Source organism: Phoxinus phoxinus, assembly GCF_949152265.1.
Source record: "Phoxinus phoxinus genome assembly, chromosome: 6".
In the NCBI taxonomy this organism is placed as follows: Eukaryota; Metazoa; Chordata; class Actinopteri; order Cypriniformes; family Leuciscidae; genus Phoxinus; species Phoxinus phoxinus.
The window spans coordinates 35,357,019-35,378,861 of NC_136881.1; the positions used below are offsets into that span (position 1 = coordinate 35,357,019).

The following is a 21,843-nucleotide window of genomic DNA, read 5'->3' on the forward strand; positions in this document are numbered from 1 at the left end:
AAATGACGATTATGGACTTTTTTTAATAATAAAAATATAGTGCTGTAATGGAGGAATTCAGGTTTTGCAATAAAAAATTCTGCTATATAAAGCTCCAGAAATCTTTATCCACCATTTTCTTTTAAAGGAAGGTTAACCACAAAAACATTTTATTCAAAAACAAACAATACAAAATGACAAGAAAAAGGAACAATTCAAGCAGTGAACACGATAAATGGAGAGAAGAACTGCTGGTTATTGATTATATATTGAATATTTCCGTAAGGACTACGCAGGATCTTTATGAAGACCTGTAGTACCAGTCAAACAGACAGTGCACTACACCTACACCCTACTGTCACATATATACGCCCATTCATCGGCAGTTAAAGTTTAATTGTTTTCTTTTGTTTTCTAGTTAGATCCCCTGAGGCAAACTGACATATTTACCTCTCATTTTGATGCCTGTTACCCAGCATGCACGGTGTGTCTCTCGCTTTAGAACCTCGGCACATTACTAATTTAAAGAATATTGTGGCACGATATATAGGAGATTATTCTTATGTTTGGCTACTGAATCACTAGTGGAGGCTGAACGTTGTCGTCCTGGTTTCTCACGTTCTCCAGGTCCGCTGTGGCGGTGCATATAGATGGCTTTGTAGAGCCTTAGCGGGTCACGTGATTTGTTCCAACGACCGCAGAACTGGAGGGTGTTAATCTGGCCTTGGGCCGTACAGTTTCTGGGGTCACACCTCCTCTGGGTCTTGCGGCACCTCGGCTCCTCGTGGGGCGTCTGCGTTCTGGATACGCATGATGGGTTTATTGCACATCGGGCAGACGCTGCGGATCTCTAACCATTTCAGCAGGCACCTGCGAGTTACAATGAAAGATTTCTTTAACAATACAAACTAGGTTTTTGCATTTTGCTTGAAAATTGCCACCACAATGCTAGGCTGTTGCTTGTAGTTTGTTTAGGTGTCAAAAGTGTGAGCAATGAAACGGTGATAGCCTACTTCAATGTGATGCATGTTATAAGTGTTTATTCTTCAAACATTTAAATTGCTATATATATATATATATAATTTGTTTATGTAGGAGAGTCTGAATGGACTTAACAGTATACAGTAGACTGTTTTATTTCATATTTCATGTCAAAAAGTTAAAAAGTTTTTTTTTTTTTTTTTCAAATTAGCCTTTTATGCTTTTATTTAATCAACAAATATAGTACAAACAGTTATATTGTGAAATATTATCATTTAACTGTTTTCTATTTTTAAAATGTAATTTATTCCTGTGATGCAAATCTGAATTTTCAGCATCATTACTCCAGTCTTCAGTCACATGATCCTTCATAAATCATTCTAATATGCTGATTTTCTGCTCAAGAAACTTATCAATGTTGAAAACCGTTTCATATTTTTGTGTAAACAGTGGGGTTTTTGTTCCTGGATATATCAACCGTCATCAATATTTTGTGTCCATTTTACCATAAAAATTGTCTTATGTTTATTAGAAGTACTCTAACATTGAGTTTTCTGTGGAATTCTGCTGCCTCTAAATACTCAAAGCAGTTCTTGGAACAAGTCAATCTCCCGTTAAGTAAACACTTGTTACAGTGGAACTCACTTCTTATGGAAGGTGTGTGAGCACGGGCACACGCCCAGCTCGTCTCTGGTCTTGAATTCCTCTAGACACACGGCACAGGGCTGCTGTGACACAAAAGACAAAACTATTTTAGTGTCACTTTCTTACTTTCATAATTCAAAGAGGTTTAGCAATACGCTACATGAATTCTGCCTGTAGACTCTCCAATAGTTTTGGAGGAGCTTTTTCACAAAAGGGTTGGAGTAGATTCTACTGAAAATAACGTCAGGGCTCCCATAATGCAGTTCACCAGGTGGTTGGACCAGAAAATCCCGCAGAGGTCTATTTGCATAATTAAGAATTTCCCCTGAGGTTTTTACATAACAAATGAACACATCCTAACCTTATTTAAGAGGATTTTTTAATGCACTGCGTGGGAGATCCGAAATGCAGAACTATCTTTGATTCTGACACTGTTCATACTAGTTATTCTCCAGAAACGCTGCCAACGGTGAGTGACATTACCACTGATGTTATCAACAGGATACTAAACTTTGTCACATGTACTTTGAGATGTTGGTGACTTTATTTTACAGTTACATGTAATTACATACATAATTGCATGTAATAACCCTAAACCACACCTAATCCTAACCCTATGTAGTTAATTATTACTCAGTACTTAAATGTATAATTACACATACACCTTAAAATAAAGTGTAACTGATATATTTAATCCTGTTAATCGTGTATAATTGTTTGATGCAAATGAATAGTTACAATGAAAAACAGCACAAGCTGATCTCTCGCGTGCATTTGTGGATTGGTGCACGTGCATTTGAATCTCTCGTGCATTTGTGGATTGTTGCGCGCACATGTGGATCTCTCGCGTGCATTTGGGGAAGGTTTTGAGTCTGTTTTCACTACATAATTCTACAACTATGATTAGCTGTAAAAAAAAAAAAAAAAAAAAATTGACTCTATTATACATAATTTATGATTGTCCCTGCATTTACTTGCTGTCCGTGAGATTTTCCCTTTAAAAATAATGGTTTGATCTCTCTGACGTCATAAAATTTTTAAAACAGTATCAAGTTAAAACAGTCACGCGTCACGTGGTTTTAAAGTGCAAATGTTCTTTTACAGAGAGGCCTTATGAAACTTACTCCCAGCAGGCTCAGCTTTTTTCCCGCGCCTTTCAACACCACCTTTAAGAGAAAACAAAGGGAACAAATACAATGTTGTTGAATGTTAAATCATTTTCTTTCTTTTTTTAACAGTCTATGGTTAAATCACTCGAAGCCGAAGTGCGAACTGCGTAGTAACGGCTCAGGCTCACGCCATTGGTCGAGTTAGCATCGTTGCGTAGTTACATGTGACATTACACGTTTTTCAACGGCTCTGTGATTACAGATTTTCATAACGTTAAATCGACAAGACTAGACGAGTAGTTTACGAGAAAGTTAACAAATGGCGTGCCTACAGTTGTCTCTACATAGGGATATAATTCAAAAGAGAAAATAGAAAGTATTTTAAACAGCAAAAAGTTTCATATTTCATCTAGTCTACCAGGAAAAAGCCCCCGTAACAGACTAACGTTAATGTAAGTAACGTTAGCTAACTGAGAAGTGTTATCATAACGTTATCATATCGATTACAATTGCAGTTTAATCTGCTAGTGTTTCTCTTTACGTTAAATGGTATGCTACTTTCTGTATGGTACACTTTGGAGTTTTATTGCTTTTTTCTTAAAAGCATGTCACATGTTTTTATTGTGAGACCCTTACATATTTTAGATGAATGATTATCTGAACTAAATTCAGAGGACCTAGTTCTAGACCAACATTATAAAGGTATGCACCTTCTTTCACTATTTTATGTTTTTTAAATACAAAAATGTATTTTCAGGAGCTTTTATAACATATTCATGGGGTGGAAAGCACATATGTTTCTTGTGTTGTGCACTATTTATAAAAGCAAAGTAGGCTATATCATGAAGGTCATCTGTTAGATTGGATTTCATCAAGACTCTGGAAAAGATTATGCTATATTTATATCTAACGTAGATGTATTGTTTTAGGCCCACCTCATTGTAGCTGTACTGCTCCCTTGTGCCTTGCTGTTTCAACCTGTAAACAAAAAGAGAGAGATAAAAAATGAAAACACTTCTACACTTCCTGAGTTCAACTGCAAAAACTGATGTGGGTGGTGCAAAAGAGAGATGTTGTGATTGTGTAAATCATTTTGCTGCAGCATTTCCTCTGTCAAACTCTCAAATGCATATAAATACTTTACATAATATTCTAATTCATACTGTCATCTTAAATTCTGACAAAGTCTTGGATCCAAAATGTAATTTAAACTAATAATTAAATTAAAATGTATTATGTATTTAATCATTAGATGTGTGTGATTAGCTGACAGGGAACGTTCTGACAAAGTTCTTAAACTAATGTCTAATGTTTTTTAAACGTTATTACTTATTCAGAGAACATTCAAAAGTAACTTTCCCATAATGTCCAACTAAAACGTTTCAGAAAAAAAATCTTTCCATGAATGATGTATAAATAATGTCTTTGTGCTAACAAAGACTGACGAACGTTCATTCATAACTTAGTGAGAACTTTTTCAGAACGTTCTTGCGAGATTATATATGCATGTATGCAAACTATATAAAGTTCCAGATATGTCTTTCTACATGTCTTTACAGGAGCGGACACATCTGATTTGTGGGACAGCAGTTGTGCGGGTGTGGTGAATGTGTTTGGGCTCTTGCCTGAACAGATAGCAGCAGAAGATTACACTGAGCATGAAGATGAACATGCCTATGCCCAGTACGATGACGTACACGTTGAGCGGCAGACGGTAGATGTCTTCCTCTGACATATCACAGTCTGAATGCTGCAGCCCTAAACCACAGAGGCAGCCTACACACAAACACACACTCAAATCAGCACTTTACATCACACGCAAGCAGGAAGAAGAACACAGTTCTTCAGTACGCCCACTTTCAAGGGAATATTTTTGGAAATTAGCTATGCATGCACAAAAACAAAAACAAATTTGAACAACTGTGGATTGACTCCAACAAAGCCACCATCTGGCCTTTCGTGTAGCCATATGTGGGTTATAAGAGTATACCGTTCACTCTTTACTGTTTTCTAACCATGTAAGTTCTTCTCCAGTCATATTCCCCAGTCAGTCAATGTACTTTAAGAGTTAAAGATTAACGCAGAGTCTGCAGGAATCCCCCTTAGTCTGAGTCTGTGGAACGATTCATCTAAGGTGCTTATGTGGAGGGGCTTCCACACAGATTATTGTAAGCTTGTGTCATTCTGATGGGGAAGGTACAATGAGATTTAATGTGTGCCACATGGCAACATATCTCAAGTATTATCATTATTATTATGCTTTGTCATATACAATGGCAAAATATTTCATTTTTTTTTTACAGTAATACAACTGAATACATTTTTGTTGAATTCTTATTTTTATTATCATTCGTATGAATGATTATGACTGAATGATTATGATATTTTTTATTGTATATATGGAACTCAAAGAATGATACATTTTTGTAGATGCACAAAATATTCTGATTATGGTCCATAATCTTGTTAAAGCTTTATTCAGAAAGAGGTTTGCATGCTCAGCAGCTTCCTGTACACATATATTCCATATATATTAAGCAGCACAACTATGATTTCAACATTGATAGTAAAATATGTTTTATTTCTTTATTAATTATTATTATCAATGTTGAAATAATAGTTTCTTGATCAGCAAATCATTAGAATTTGAATGATTTCAGGATCATGTAACACTGAAAATGTCATGCTGAAAATTCAGCTTTCATCACAGGAATAAATTACATTCTAAAATATATTCAAATAGAAAACAGTTTAAATGTAATAATATTTCCCACTATTACTGTTTTACTGTATTTTTTAGCAAATAAATGCAACCTTGAGCATAAGAGACTTCCTTCAAAAACATAAAAAAATCTTACTGACCCCAAACTTTTGAACATATATTTGGGATCATATATATATATATAGCTATATGAGACCCCAAAATTTTATTAATACATAAATATGGCAGCTGTCTAATTTGCTTTATCTTGTTTAGGCAGTCGAGTTGACACGTTTACATGACATACGTAATCAGAATCTGAGCAATTTCCGATAATCAGAATGCATTTTGTGTTTACTTACTGAGCATTACTGTCATTGAAACATTTGATTTGTTACAGGTCGATCCATGTTTTCATCTAAAAATAAATCTCTAGACATATCAGTTTTCAGAAGAGCGAAAGGCTGACAACATGCGGGTTGTTAAAAGCTGTCTACGTACGCATAGCACGAATACTTCCACAATCTTTGACAAGCTACCCTTGACCTTTCTGAATACGGTAGTTCCCTTTGACTTCTTCAAACTGGTTTCAACATCCTCAGCAGCATTAACGCTTCAGTGACTAACGCTGGGGGAAGAAAACAAACTCAAGTTCAGCTTGGACTTTTCGCAAAGGCCACTCACCGTTACACCATTGGAATGGTTGCATGTAATCTGACTCCAAGCAGAGCTGCTGCAAACTCACTGCTTGTCTGGAACAGGCAATGCGGGGGTTGGAGGACGCAGCCGAAAACCAGATTCCAACTTGACTTATTCCCGACAATTTGCCACTGTGCAACCAACGTTGTCTGACAACCAGCTCTTAAAATGATAGGGTGCGCTGTCTTGATTATAGTCAAATTATTCCTCCATTCATCTCACTTTTATGATGCCAGCATCGAAGGACAAAAGATTTCAATCACTCTTTGCCTCTGCTGATGTGAATATGCACAAGGTGCTTTGTTACAGAGACAAAGGGAGCATAATGTGCCCTTGATATTCGTCTTGTCTTTTGAGAGACGAGTCCATACGTGGCCGAATGGCACTTTCGGATGTGATCTCCTTTGTGTTGTCGCACACAAAAGTTAACAAATTCCTTGATAAATCCCGCGTCTGGCGGTTTAGCGAGCACTAAACATCCATACGTGCAGAAGTGTGAACAACATACGAACTGATACAAGACTCCATCTACAGTCTTTGTCTTCCCTCAAACCCTCTTGCAAAAGACTTTGGCATGCCTTTGGGTCTCTTGTCGATTATTCCAGCAGTTCTTCCTTGACGTCGCCTCTCGGTCTGCCTTGTTTTTTTAAGGTATATTCCTTTTATCGAAGAGCAGGCCCTTTAAGAGAAGGAAGGGAGCAGTATTTGCAAGCGTTTATGTGTGTGGGGGAGTATTTTTCTCTCCACCTAAAACCATCTGCTCTCTCAATCCTTCCATCAAAAAAGTAGACCGAAAAAACGAATCGTCCCTCGGCTCATTTAACAAATATCCCAGCCAAAACGCAAGCATCTGGGGGTTAAAGATGTGTGCTAGTGAGGCTGACCAGTAATATTCTCCAGGAAGGCTCCTGCGTCTTTCCTGGCCGCACACATTCAGTTTGTAAACAGATCTGTGCTCATGTGATCCTGGTTTGCCTCGCAACTCTGTCCTCCAATCCCTCCCTCCCTTCCTGAGCGATTCCCCTCCTCCAATCCCTCACGCTCTCACTGCGCGACTGCAGTCACAGGATGGCCTCCTCTTCTTCTAGAAGTGAGGGCTGCAACATTTTAGAGGAAGTAAGGCCTCATGCACGCGCTGTGCTGCAGAAAACAAGCCGAAGGTGACAGACAAAACAAGTGAGAGTGAAAAAAAAATGGGGCAGACTGCATGAGTGAGCGCAATGACACGTATATGCAGCAGATGAAATCAGATGCAGATCATGTTGCTGTCTGACCTACTAAAGCACTGGCATTATGAAAGCTTGTTATGTTCAAGCACAGAATATAACTAGCTTTTAATCAGAGAAAGGGCGGAAAAAGAAACAACAGACTCAGGCGACCAACCCCCAACTCTATTCTGCTCTAGAGACAACAGCTGCTGCTTGCCTAACAACCATGTGCTCTCGGCGTCTCTGTTTGTCGCACTCAGCAATCTTGATGACTTATCTGCGTGGTGCACAGTTCAGTTTCATGCTAACCAGATGATTTGCTGGTTATCTAAATGGCTGGGATGTACTACACCACTTTTAAAAATCTGAACTGATTTTAAAACACTATGCATCATGCACTTGCCGACTTTGAAATAGTTGATAACCCCCGAATGGTTGGAATCAGACTTTGAAGTTTTTGACCTTCATACACTACACGATTTTTTCTTTTTTGTGAAATCTGTCTACTCAAATCTGCAGACTGGCTCTGACTTTCAGCAAGTAACTTGTCCTGGCTGGCAATCTGGGCAAAAGTTGCGTCGTATATTCTAGCCTTATCAAATCAGCCTTATCTTACAGGCTTTCTTCCAGTGTTGTTATTATTAACTGAAACTATTAAAAATAGTTTTCAGTAATTTAACTAAGGTAAAATATATAAATATCAAATGCAAAACGTACACTTTTTCAATTAAAAATGATTCCTTGGCAAATAAATGGAATGTCAAAACTGAAATACAAATAAAACTAAATAGAGATATTTCGAAAAACAAATAAAAAATTACAAAAAAATATAAAATTAACTATTAAACCTTTATTAAAACTTTAAAATTAAAACAAAAAATATAAAATAAAAGCTCAAGTATTTAAAATATTCATATTAAAAGTCCTGCTGTAGTCAATAATTTTATCCCTTAAAACTCACCTTTGATCACCAAAATCACATTTAAATGTTATTTTATGCCTTAAAATAGATTAATAGTAACTCTACACCATTTCGTAACCCCACTCACTTAGTATACACAGTTCTATGAATATGCAAATTAGCCCCGCCTCCACACACAGCAGCTCAGAGATCCACTCGTTGGCGATCACACGTTGACCTGATTGGTTACAAGGTAGTTTGTGACGTCAGAAACACCAGAGATTTCAAACCGTGTTTTTGATTCTGTCTTTGGTTCACTGCAGTTTTAAGGAGAAAATACTCAGCAATGGTGTTGACTGATGAATTTACACATAGTTCGGCTTAAAGCATATTAAAAACACCACACAGACATATAAGCAACATTAAAAACTAGAATGTCACCACAGGGGGACTTTAAGACAACATATTAAGCAATATATTAGGATTTTCTAGTCCTATATTAGGATTTCTTGTCCCTGTCAAAGATATATCTCAGACTCAGACCTTACTATAATACACTGCACATGCTTTCTTTTGAGCACTGCATGAAGAAGGAACGCCACCATTCATTAATCCATTTTGGTTCGTGCTATTGCTATGCCTTTTTGTAAAAACATTTTGGTCCACACTATAGCTAGCATTATCATATCCCCTGCCCGAATCGCTTTGGCCAACATCAAGGCCATCATTCACATAACCACTTTTGCCGCCTTTTGGGTCCGCACTACGGTCAGTGTTATCACAGTCATGTCCATCTTGATTACAGTTAGCATTCATGCTACAATCTCCATTTTGTCCAGTGCTAGCATCTGCACACTTTCTTAGACTCAGCGCAGGTTTGCACTTGTGCCAGTCCCACAGCAGCTTGTTCATGGTGTCCTGGCGACGAATTCCCAACAGTTTGTCTTCTTCGGTTTCGGGTTTATCGTCGTCATCATCACTATCATCTCCACGTGAATGATCATGGAAGCTCTGAATCTCGCCGCTCATATCCTCAAAGTACTGCTTGATGCAAACCTTGGCGAAACTTTTGCCATGTTCTGTGCAAGTCTCATCAAACACCTTGCGCTCTGTGTCTACGTAGTGAGACCAGTATTTGGTTTTGAGGAAGGCGGCCTGGTTGAAGCAGGGCCGAATGGCTCTGATCAAAAACGCAATGATTGTGATGATCATTAAGAACAACCATCCAAAAGCCTAGAACATTTAGAATGTAGACAAAGAAATATTAATTAGTAACATTGGTATTTTCATCTTAACTAATGATATTTTGTCCTGGTTTCACAGACAGGGCTTAGATTAAGCCAGGATTAGACCTTAGTTCAATTAGGACATTTAAGTAGCTTTTATAAACGTGCCTTAGAAAAAAAAGAAAACCATTACTGGTGTGCCTCTTGAGACAAAACCATGTCTGTGAAGTCAGGGGTATATTCAATGCCATTAAGCACACCGATTTTAGGTAATTAGTCTAAGTTTTAAACTGGTACTCTGTAAACAGTGCTCTGTTTGCCCACAATGACAGAATTTTATATGTGTGTGCGTGTGTGTGTGTGTGTGTGTGTGTGTGTGTGTGTGTGTGTGTGTGTGTGTGTGTGTGTGTGTGTGTGTGTGTGTGTGTGTGTGTGTGTGTGTGTGTGTGTGTGTGTGTGTGTGTGTGTGTGTGTGTGTGTGTGTCTTGTTGTTTTTATCATTGTGGACAAAATGAGTCATTGAATTCGTTTAAAAATATAATTGTTCATATTATTACTTTTAGAGTATTATTCCAATATATATTATTTCATACATTTCATGTCAATATATTATTTTCTGGGGGGGGTTTTCAGGTTGGTACAGTGATACATTTATATATATATATATATATATATATATATATATATATATACATATATATATATATATATATATATATATATATATATATATATATATATATATATATAGGCTATATATATATATATATATATATATATATAGGCTATATATATATATATTCCATGGTATTTTCCATCTTTTCTACAGTAATAATATCTTCTGATCACTGCTTTGGTTTTCTAAAGTGTTGTCTCATATCATTGAGATATTTTTATTTCATTTAAATTTTAGTTTGTTTTTGTCATGTTTATTATAATTTTTTCTGTCTATAGTCTATATAGTTTTTATTTTTTATTTTAATGCAATTAGCCAAAATAAAATAAGTTGAATCTTTTATATATATATATATATATTAGGGAAAGTTTATTAAGTAAGGAAATAGTTTTTTAAGGTTTTAGTTTTATAAGCCTGACCCAAGTAGGAACTCACTTTTGGATTATGAGTAGTATGATTATGATTTTGTTTTACGATTATGACTTTTAAACACTTAAGGTCCTTGCACACTGAGTTAAAAAATTTCGTATGCGTTTTTTCGCATTCGTGATTCAGTGGCTCTGAATTTTCAAACTGCTTGCTACGGATGCGAAAAACGCAAAAAATCGAACCCGACCCGAGAATTTTTATGCTAAAATTTCGGACGCGAATTTTGGACTCAGTGTGCAAGGGCGTTTAGACTAGACTTCTAGAACTTTTGTGCTCTTTAGTACTTTTCTGAGTTCAGACTGCATCGAAACATGGAAAATACTATTTTTAATGGAGTTATTATATTAAACCAATATTAATACTAAGAATTAATATCAACCAGTGGCAAATACTGCAATAAGCAGATCAACAGTACCTGTGAAATACAGCGTATGTATATGACCGCGGCTTCTCTCGATAGAATGTGTTGGCCATCATATATATGCTTGCATGGAATTTTGGCCAGCGTTCGTGTAAGTTCCTCTTGAGACAGTCCATATCCACTTACATTTCTGCCAAACTCAGAAATGTCCAGGTCCATACTGTAGGCACACAGAAAGCTTTTACCATCCATTAGAGTCACTGAGATCCAAACCGCTGGAGCGATGAGCGATCTCTGGGACATGGACACACACATGTAGCGCAGGACCTTAGGGTCCTTCCTCCGCTGTCCTAATGGCCGTTTCAACTCCTCCGCCAGCATTGAGACATTGTTGTTCAGCACAAAACCCAAAAGGAAGAACCATATAGGTGGAATAACCAGCATACTGATCCCATAGGAGTAGTTAAATTCAGGGATACAGGGACAGTTGAACTCAAAAGATGTGTAGAGCTGAGCGCTAGCCAGGGCCATGATGCCACATATGCCGTTCATAAAAGACTCCTGGTTAGTCTGGAGGATCTGGGCCATCATACGGACCTTATCCATATTGATATATTGGTAGGTCTATCCTGATATTAACCTGTGAAGGAAGAAAATGTGTTACTTAAAGATCGCCACTGATATTTCACGTGCAGAATGTTTTTCATAAAAGCGTTTTGATAAAATTGGACCCTTAAATCAACATGAAACCAATTTTACTTCCATAAATTGATTTTTTTAATTGGGGAAAACATCCAATGGGAATTAATAGAATAATGAAAAGGATGACTACTAACATTTTTTTTCTTTCAAACACATTTCAAGATGGATGTATTGAATTGCATGTTAAATTTCCATCCATTTGGATTACACCGTTTTAACATACATAAACTAATACACTTTATGTGATGCATATTTGTCAGTCATACATACAGTAAATGAAACAGGCAATATTATAGCATAGTTTGATATCTGATTATAATCTGATTTTATTTAAATAATCATGTTTTCAAAATGCAATTATTCAAATAGCTTAGAATCAACATAAATCTGTGCTTTGTGAAAAAAAATGTATTCGGTTAAAAAGTATGAACATGGTTAAAATATGGCTAGCTGTGGAACAAGCATAATATTCAATTACCGGTAATTCAAATGCATGAGATTATAAGATATTAGATTTATTGATGAAATATAACCTGATTATTGTGTATTTAAAAACTATGTAATCCAAATGGATGAACTTTTTGTATCCAATTAAAATACATAAAATCTTAAATTTAGGCCTAAATATTTTTTTTTTGAGTGAATGTGTGCACTGATGAATTGTACATACTAAGACCAAGTAAATAGGGTTACAACACGCCAACTAAATTATTAAAAACAGTCTTACGTTTAACATTGTATAGCAAAATGTCAGAGTGAGATATAACTCAGTCTACTTACAGAATTCAGCCAAATATGAATCCGTCTCTGTGAACTCAACTGAAAACAATTATAATTCTCCTGTTGAGAAGAGGGTGAGTGTTATCAGTTCAGCCCTCACACTGTCTCTCTCTGCCACGCGAAAACAACATGCACACCTGCTCGATTCTCAGTTCATAAAGGTGATTGATCTGTTGATCTTCCGTCTGTTTATATTTGTGTCCCTCCAAACATTGTGATTTCAGTTTCAATGCACAAAAGTCTTTGTGTTATTTGAAGTACACAGACTGCATGTTTTTACATACCTGGTAATACCATGGTAACAGGCAGTGTGGTCCAAAGCACATGCAAAAGTATTGCCTTACCCTATTCAAATTTAATCTTCTGTGGGATTTTAGGTTCCAGTGCAGTTGCTGGAAAACTTTTGAAGCTTGATGAACACTGCTGTGTTATTAATTAAATCAACACTATTTGCTAAAAATAATAATAATAATTATGTATGTAGGGTTGAGCTGACAGTCAAAAAGAATCGATTCATCAATTCCTAAGCTTTAGAATAGATTCTTCTCTTTGGTTGGAGTCAATTTTTTCAAAGGATTTATTCAAAAACAGCACAACACCATAACATCACTAATTTAAACCACCCTTTTAAAAGGATGATAGCTAAAGGATCATAATTATTGAAATCTTAACAAGGTTAAAGCACATTAAAGACAATATCAAAGAGGTGACTAAGTTTTTAATTACAAACAGTTCGCTAATGCTGGATTACAGAAACATCAACCTCAGCCACATGCCGATATATCTTGTCACTACTAATCACTAGGGTGAAAAATATGCATTGTATTCTTTATTATAAGATCTTAATTCACCTGCCCTTTTTATTTCAAGAAATTGATTCGCTTATAACAGTTCTGTAATTTAACAGCCCTATTTATAAAAAGTTTAATAAGCATCACTGATTACATGCAATAACAGTGATTCATACTAAATGGTTTGGTTCAAACAGAGCAATCGTACAAACTTGCTTTGCATGTAGAGGCATGTCACCGCTCACTGGTGTATATATTAAAAAAAGAGGAAGAGGTTGTACTCAGTATTCAGGAAGTGTGATGTCAAACTCAAACTCTGACAGCGTGCATCCTGTGTGAGAAGCAAAAAAACGTCGCAAAACCTTGCAAAACTATTTTCAGCCTATTTCTCTTTTCAGCTTTACACCGAGACACTGTTTTCTGTGCTGAGAGGTAAGTTATTGTATGATATTAAAGATGTGCATTAAGCAATAAGGATAATGTAAATTTAATGATATTTGAAAATGACATACACAAGTACTACCGGAACTACAGAGCAGTAATATGTTATACTAGATTATTTCAAATGGATCCAGTTACTCAATTGTTTCTTTATTCGTTATTGTCAATTATGATGTAGCTTAAGGTTTTTCAAATACTTCCATAGAGAAAATACAGCTTTGTGAAGAGGAAATAACTTTTTTCATTCACAGGATGGAGGACACGTTTCTACATGTGTTAGTCTTTATCTCCGGTCTGCTGCTCTCAAAGGATCATAATGTCGTACACGACCAAGATGACAGCCTCACGGTGAGGATGCAAAACCATGAGCTTGTTCTTCTGGAGGAGAGAGCAAAGCTGGAACAAGAGGAGCATGCTGTTTCCAATCAACTGCCACATTCAAATCAGGAAGTGCCACAAAATCATCACAGGATGCCACGAAGAGAGGGGGACATGTCAGATGTTCAACAAATAACGCCAAATGTCAAGACCACAGTGCTGCACGAGGAGCAAATGTCCCCAGTGGGAGAGCAAAACGACTTCCGCCAAAAGGCGTTTGCACCAGATGACCAGGAAATATTGGATATTGACAAAGACAAATGGACATTGCATATGCCAAAGGAAGGCCTAACACATGAAGAAGTCGATGTGGATCAGTCAGGGTCTACTGTGGACCAGAATGTCTCTCAAGGGGAAGTGACACAGCCGGAAAAGGCACAAAGCGACCAGATTGACACCCATCGTGATCAGGGTTTACTCATCGACCAAAAAACACCAACTTCAAGCCAAAGGTTGACAACGATAACTCAAGAGAAACAATCTAGTGATCAAGAGGACACCTTAAGCTGGTACCTTTGGAATTTACTCTCCTTGATTTCATTATTTCGTGTTTTGAAAATGTTTCTGAAAAAGGGCTACAATCTGCAAAGGAAGATGCAACGATGCCGGAGCATCTCTTCCCTAGCTTCTAATATCGATAACAAGACTTTAACTAGCTTCCATCACCAGTGTGTCCTGGTTACACCCAGTTCCAGCTGGCAAACTTGTGAGTTTGTGGAGGGTTTTGTGAACGACCTTCTGAAAACTGTGAGAAATATGAGCACTGCAGGTTCAGACATGGAGATTGCAGACTTTGTTGGGGTTGGCAGCTTATACGAGCAATGGGCTTCAAAGAAGAGCGTCATATGCGACATACACATACCCATCATCCCACCAAAGCTGTATAGCTTCGAGTTTGAGCTTTTGAAAGAAAGTAGAGGTTCTTCAACCAACCAGTATTGTTGCAAAGTCAAGATGGTCAAAGGCGGCACCAGTTCAATCTGCCCTTGCAACAATTCCAACCTAGATGACGATGATATGTTGTGCCTTTTACATCCAGATAACAAAAAAGGGGGTCATGTGGCTGAAAGTAACATTAATGACTTTCTATGCCTAGAGAACAGTTCATATCTTGCAAAAACACATATTGTGAAGTGGTTTGAAACCGCCATTATGAAAGCATGGAAAGAGATCCGCCACAAATATGAGTTTGAGCTAATATTCCAGAATTGGGAAAACCCTGGAAGTCTCAAAGTTCGGTTTAGGTCAGGAGAGCCCATCCTGTTCAGCCTCACTCCCGTGGTCAGGTTTAAAGACTCAGAGGTACATCTGATCTCCTATCTTTCCTCTGCCACATTTTCTGATACCCATTGGCCCATGTGTTTTGCACGCTACGAAAACGCCCTTCTTCAGCATTTGACCAAAACTCTTCCAGACAATGCGTGCCATATTCATTGTCTACAGATCCTTTCCTTCCTACACAAACACCAAACTGCCCTGACTGGACCATGTGGGCTAACAAGCTACCACTTAAAGAATGCACTGCTGCATCTTCTTATCAACACACCCTCATCTTGGGACCCTGAGCAGATGGTTTTGAGGCTAAATGATCTGCTGACTTTCCTCCATCAGAAAATCGAATCTAAAGTGTTTGACCACGCTCTGGTTGGGAACCCTCGAATTCCTACTTTAATTGGATTTCCCGAAGAGTTTAGAGCAGGAAAACCCATTAACTTGTTTCGACCTTTAAACAATGAGTTGTACTTAAAAACCAAAAAACACTTACTGGAGATGATTAGAAACATGCCAGTGCTGATACATGAATATGGATCAGTAAGAAATGTTTTGTAGTACTGTAGCAGCATTTAATTTGAGATTGTATTTGCCAAATATATGTATATGCATTCACATGTTTACTCTAAGGGTGAAAATATAATAATAAAGGAAATGGAAACTATTAGTAAATTCAGTTTATCACATTAGCTTGACAAGGCAGAACCACAGACTATAACAGCGTCATTATATGATCCAACTTAAAACATCCGCCATCTGTAAAAGTGATCCTTCTAAAAATCATCCGATTCCCAGGAAAACTCAAAGTCATAGCCAGCTAAAGGGAACTCCGGCATGGGCTCCTCTGGCGATGAGGTTTCCCTTCCTGTCTTCAATTCCCAGGACTCACTGGTGATCATTGACTTACCTGTTAGAGACAGAAAAACTTTTGTCAGCAAATCAAATTTAATTTGGGAAACAAATCTATTTACACTGACCAGACATCCTTGGAGAAGCAGGACATGTAGATGCACAGCAGTTACAGACAGAGGCATCACCATACAGCTCAGTCCACCTAAAGCACACAAACATCCACAAATTAATCAGTCGTGGATACATTTAAAGTCTTACGGTGCAGAAAGCGGTTTCTGAGAAACGTTGATGAAAGTGGAACGGACCGAGCGCTAAAACACTTGTAGCCAATCAGCAGTAATGGGCGTGTCCACAGATGTGGGGGAGGTGCCAGTGCTGCACGGCATGTTTGAGTTTTTGGGGGCAGAACTATGGGGTGATGGAAAGATGGGGTGTAATCCTTTTGGGTAGGGGCAGGTTTGTTTTTGTGATTTCAAATATCAACAGCATTACTCAGAAATTGCTTACTGCACCTTTAACTTTCAAAATGGTTAAATAATAGGATATGAAAGGGAGATCCCATCATTGGAACAGAAATTTTAGAAATGAATTTGAGCTTGTAAACTTACTTCTTGGTGCGCTTGTTATACATGCATGACTTGGCACTAGGTGTAGGAGTCTCTGGTCCAAAGTCCAACTCGCAATGCAAAAACATGGTCTATCAAGAAAAGGGAATTTTAAAAGAGGTCAACAAGCCAACTATGTATTAAAAAGTAACAAAAAAACATGTTATACCTTACTGGACTGTGGGTGGGAAGCCATGTGTTTAAACAGAAAAGCTCCCACACAAAGTCTCACAGTCATCTTGTCATCACTGGTGTAGAACTTTGTCAGAGCGCTGTTCTTACTGTCCACTAAGCATCTATACGGAGATAAAGTTGGAACAAAAGGGAAACTAAAATCATTTTTCTTCTTTAATACAACATATAGCCAAGTAAAGAAAATAGAGCAGCACGATTAATCATTAAAAGACTGATCTCAATTCAAACTCCCACATTCTTATTCCTAAATGACAAAGATTTATCGATTACAAACATTGAAATTATCCCAGTACTTTTGTGATAAGTTTATGGTTTGAATATTAACCCGTCTAGAAATGTTATATATATATATATATATATATATATATATATATATATATATATATATATATATATATATATATATATATATATATAATAACAATTTGAGTAACTTGACTCTTAAAATAATTATTGTATCAAGTACATCATTACGCCAGCATGTGATTGTTAAAAACTGTATGTCATTGAATAATTCAAGACATTCGTTCCAAAATGCTAATTCATCCAGTAGGCCTAATGAAACAAGAGAAGTCTAAAGTAAATGGAATCATTCAATCCAAAATTATTATTTTTTTCATTCAAAACATTATAAATTAAACCTTTTTAAATAGACTGCAGAAATTATCATTTAGTCACAACCTCTGACACTGACACTTTTGCATACATGTGCCAAAACATGGAATCTGCTTAAATCAATGAGCAATTCAAATCTGATGTGAAATTTGATGTAATTTTGCTTAGTTTATCCAGAATCATGAAGCTCTATATTTACCCATAATTCTCAACAACAGAATATTTATCCTTCGACCAAGGGCTTGGTTTGGAAGTGACAAAACAACGGTTCAGGTACAGCCGTTTTCTTGTTCCCCTGCTGGGACTTTTAGCTTCAAAGCATATGGGTTTGCCAAGGTCAAAGCTCTGGCCAACCGGAAGCAAGTTCCAAGACGCTGAAGTCACAAACAAAAATCTATTTTCACACTTAATATTGCCAGTTCAGTACAACATTTGTGGCATAATGGTGATTACTCACAAAATAGTATTGACCAGTCTCAAACACACCGAGGCCAAATTTTGGGAGAATTTAAAAAGAGAAATGTGAAGCTCATAAAAGCACTAAACAGAATGAATATACAAAAGCATTTGTATTATGGGCTGTACAGTGGTTTTAGTTTTTTAGGGTTCATGGAGATTTGTTGTCACGATGACAAAATTGTAAAATTACCTCACAAATAAAAGGTAAGAGTGATTTTACATTCTCTTCCAAGTGCCTGACGGTGACCCAAACTTTTATACGTGCTTATTACATGGCTTGGTTAAATTCTAATGTAGAATGCAGTCTGTTATTTCTTGAAAACACACCGCTGCGAAGTAGAACACACCGTTGCCATGAAAAACATCGTTGCCATGGACACAGTGTTCTTAAACGGAAGCAATACAGTCGTTTTTAAATCAATACTCCTTTTTAAATCAATATTTTGTCAAATTATTGATTTATTTGTTAGGTAGCCATGTAATAAGCGGGATAAATGTATAGAGAGGCGGTTGTTATTAGCGAATACAACCCCTTCAGGCTGATTCAAGACCCCTCCGCTTCGGGCTCACGATCAGCCTGTCAGTGTTGTATTCGCTATAACAACCGCCTCGCTATACATTATCCCTTACATATATAATAAACTTAAATTCAGCTAGAAAAGGAATTTATAGGTACATTTCAACATAAGTTTCAAATACACAGAAATACTTGAAAGAAATGAAAACAATGACTTATAAATGTACCATCCATTGCAGCAAGTGTGGGCCCTGTTCGAGTTTCCATGGCCTTGTACAAGATTCCACCTGCAACGTGGGGTAAGAATCCTACCTTATAAGAGCGATGGAACCTTAAATGTAGAAACAAAATAAGCCATTTAATTACATTTAACACACTTAACGCTTTAAAATGTACCAGAAATGTAAACAATTTTTTACTTTGTGTAGCTACATCGAATAGGCACCCTAAACGGCTGTTCCCTCACAATCAGCTCGGTGGCGTCTGGCATATAGTGGAGCGTGTTCGAGTAAATCACACGATCTGCATCCTCCTGAAATAAAATGACAGATCACATCACCAAAAATGCATTTGACTTGACCTTTTTCACATAACATGAGTAAACTTCTATAGCAGTGAATGAGACTACATATATATATATATATATATATATTACTGTTCCCATTTCCTCAAATAGCAAAAGAACTCAAACAGTGTTTTCACAACTTTCCAAAAGAGGGGAAAAAATATAGAGATTGATAGCAGTCAGAACAGAGAAAGATGTCAACTTTACAGTCACTCCCACAGCCACTGTATTGGAAATGCCCTCAGCAGAGTTAACTTTTTGTAAATTTTATACAAAAAGGTACTATATAATACCAAGTATGGGGTTATAAATGTACTTGTATAAAATTTAAAAAAAAAAAAAGGTAAAAATATAAAACCTGTTAAAAGAATCAAAAACTGTTAAAACACGTCACAGTCTGTAAAAAGGGTCCAGTCACAGCAGCGCCATCTTTGATTTTTAAAGGGAATGAAAGTAAGGCTGCAGGGATAGACATCTCTTCAGTGGGTTGTACTGTGTTTTTGGATTGTTCTGCTGACGAAACACTGCACAAATATCTTTCAAATAAATTTTTCAGACTAAATGAGCTGTGGAAAATGATAAGGTGATCTAGGAGCTTTACCGCTTTTTACAGCGGATGCCATTTAAAACACGGCCTCGCTTTCACTGCCACGGCGCTGCTCTGAATCAGGTCTATTGACAGGGGTGGAGGGGGAAGCGATAAAAAGAAAATGCCGTCACCCACCCCTCGATGTATGCCACATCCTTTCAGATAGTACAAAAATTGATAATGAGTATCTGAGGCTTTGTTGACAGCACACGTTCCTAGCTTCAGGTTTTTCCATGCGCTGGGGTCGGCAAACAAACTTCTCCGCACTCTCACGTGCAGACGGTCCATGTAACACATCACATCCATATTCGGATCAGAGGCAGGTTTCTTAGGTTTCACATCGGCCGTTTCGGCCAGAAGTATTGATTTGAGCAGCGGAGGCACCGGCCTACTGTCCCTTTCTGGGGTGAAAAGGTCTTTATATAGCATAGATGCCTGTATTCGTACGGACCCCGGTAATATTAGCGGACGAAGTGGTTTTGAGCCCGATAAACCGTCTTTGCCTTGAAATGTTTTTAAGTGCGATAAACCATCTTTGTCTTGAACAGGTTTTGAGCCCGATAAATCGGTCTTGACTTGAAATGGTTTCGAGTCCGGTAAACCAACTTTGAATTGAACTGGGGTTGAGTCCGGTAAACCAGCTTTGACTTGAACTGGGGTTGAGTCCGGTAAACCAACTTTGAATTGAACTGGGGTTGAGTCCGGTAAACCAGCTTTGAATTGAACTGGGGTTGAGTCCGGTAAACCAGCTTTGACTTGAACTGGGTTTGAGTCCGGTAAACCAGCTTTGACTTGAACTGGGTTTGAGTCCGGTAAACCAGCTTTGACTTGAACTGAGGTTGAGTCAGGTAAACCAGCTTTGAATTGTGTCATAAATCCATCACCGTCACCACTGTCATCATAATCATCTGGGCTTAGTGTGAAACTTTCCATCGAGTCCCATTCCTCATCTGGAACAATGTCAATATCAGTGTCAGCATCTTGGCGCGAGTATACTAAATGATTAGAGCTGAGAAAAACAACCAGAAGACAGTTCAGCCACATCTCTGCAGTTTCTTGCTACCGTTCCTCTGCTTAATTTTCTGAGACTGTCCCTTCATCTGAAGACATTTGTAGTAGCATATCAGTGTGACAAGAAACACCTGCTGTTAATTGACTCAAACCTGAAGGAGCAAAAACAGGTCAAGTTTGACGCCTGCTGGATAAAGCTGGTATTGCTTTCACGAAGGCACAAGTCAGAAAAAAACACCTGACTGATCAGAAAAATACTTTTTGAATTGTGTGTCCGTTCAACGTCTGCCAATTAAATTATCCCAATTTCATCAACAGGTTTTGTTATACTGGAAGATTTTATATAGCCTAATCATAACTTTACACCACACAATACACCATTATGGAATAATAGATATATTACAGTTAGGAACAAATCACTGTTTGACAGGTACTGGATGGAGAAAGGTATTTGGTCGGAGTCCCATTTAATCGATAGTAATAGTGGAATTATGTCTCATGAATCTTTTTGTGTTAAATATAATCTCATTTGCAATCAGGCCAAATTTGAATCTATTATTAAAGCTATCCCTAATTCTGTGGTATGTCAAATTAAAGAAATTCTCTTTTATTCTGTATCTATGACCCCACGTCTCCCAGTACTTTCAGTTGAAGGCCGTGATTTTAAAGGTAGCCAACTTTCAAACAAAACTGTTAGAAATAAATTCAATAACATTTCTTATCCTATATTAGCTTATAGAAACTCAATTTCACAACATTTCTCAAAAGATACCATTCACATACTTAGAACTAAATATTTAAAATTCCCTCTACCTCCCAAAGTGAAAGTAAATGGGATATATCCATCGAGTGAATTTTTACGACTTAGATTTGGATTTGACTCAAATAAATGTTTATTTTGTGATGATATTGAAACCACAGAGCATATGTTTTTTCACTATATGTATGAGGAGGCCTTATGGTCTGATATTTATGACTGGCTCTACCCGAAGATACCTCACCTTGAAGACTTCACTGTAAAGGACATTATCTATGGACTTATAATGAAAAATAACAAAGATAACTTCCTTGTTAACAATATCCTCATGCTTGCAAAAAATTTTGTACACAAATCGAAATACCTTAAGGTGAAACCAATGTTTTATGCTTTTCATGG

General features: G+C 37.2%; 4 protein-coding genes across 5 annotated transcripts; 1 reads left to right on the plus strand and 3 right to left on the minus strand.

The window, feature by feature from the left end:
* Positions 1-88: 88 nt before the first annotated feature.
* LOC307000050 (RING finger protein 122) lies at positions 89-7,422 on the minus strand. The gene is made up of 6 exons (XM_079615279.1): positions 6,100-7,422; positions 4,340-4,490; positions 3,650-3,692; positions 2,730-2,771; positions 1,606-1,688; positions 89-849 (listed from the first exon to the last, which is right to left on the minus strand). The coding sequence occupies exons 1-6, from the start codon at positions 6,122-6,124 to the stop codon at positions 726-728; spliced, it is 468 nt and encodes a 155-aa protein (XP_079471405.1). The 5' UTR covers positions 6,125-7,422; the 3' UTR covers positions 89-725.
* Positions 7,423-7,720: 298 nt separating this feature from the next.
* Positions 7,721-12,835, minus strand: calhm1b (calcium homeostasis modulator 1b). 2 transcript variants are annotated; one of them, XM_079616116.1, is made up of 4 exons: positions 12,535-12,581; positions 12,398-12,457; positions 10,970-11,555; positions 7,721-9,456 (listed from the first exon to the last, which is right to left on the minus strand). In XM_079616116.1, the coding sequence occupies exons 3-4, from the start codon at positions 11,519-11,521 to the stop codon at positions 8,761-8,763; spliced, it is 1,248 nt and encodes a 415-aa protein (XP_079472242.1). In that variant the 5' UTR covers positions 11,522-11,555; positions 12,398-12,457; positions 12,535-12,581; the 3' UTR covers positions 7,721-8,760. The 2 variants fall into 2 exon arrangements, with proteins under 2 accessions (XP_079472242.1, XP_079472241.1); XM_079616115.1 differs by having other exon boundaries at positions 12,398-12,835.
* Positions 12,836-13,467: 632 nt separating this feature from the next.
* Positions 13,468-15,837, plus strand: LOC306999966 (inositol 1,4,5-trisphosphate receptor-interacting protein; the record flags this gene model as incomplete). The annotated part of the gene is made up of 2 exons (XM_079615121.1): positions 13,468-13,620; positions 13,881-15,837. Exon 2 carries the CDS (start codon positions 13,882-13,884, stop codon positions 15,835-15,837), a length of 1,956 nt encoding a protein of 651 aa, XP_079471247.1. The 5' UTR covers positions 13,468-13,620; position 13,881.
* On the minus strand, positions 14,076-20,835 carry zp3c (zona pellucida glycoprotein 3c). The gene is made up of 8 exons (XM_079615122.1): positions 19,812-20,835; positions 18,942-19,054; positions 18,750-18,853; positions 17,746-17,920; positions 16,906-17,032; positions 16,740-16,828; positions 16,257-16,333; positions 14,076-16,186 (listed from the first exon to the last, which is right to left on the minus strand). Exons 1-8 carry the CDS (start codon positions 20,718-20,720, stop codon positions 16,053-16,055), a joined length of 1,728 nt encoding a protein of 575 aa, XP_079471248.1. The 5' UTR covers positions 20,721-20,835; the 3' UTR covers positions 14,076-16,052.
* Between the last annotated feature and the right edge of the window lie 1,008 nt (positions 20,836-21,843).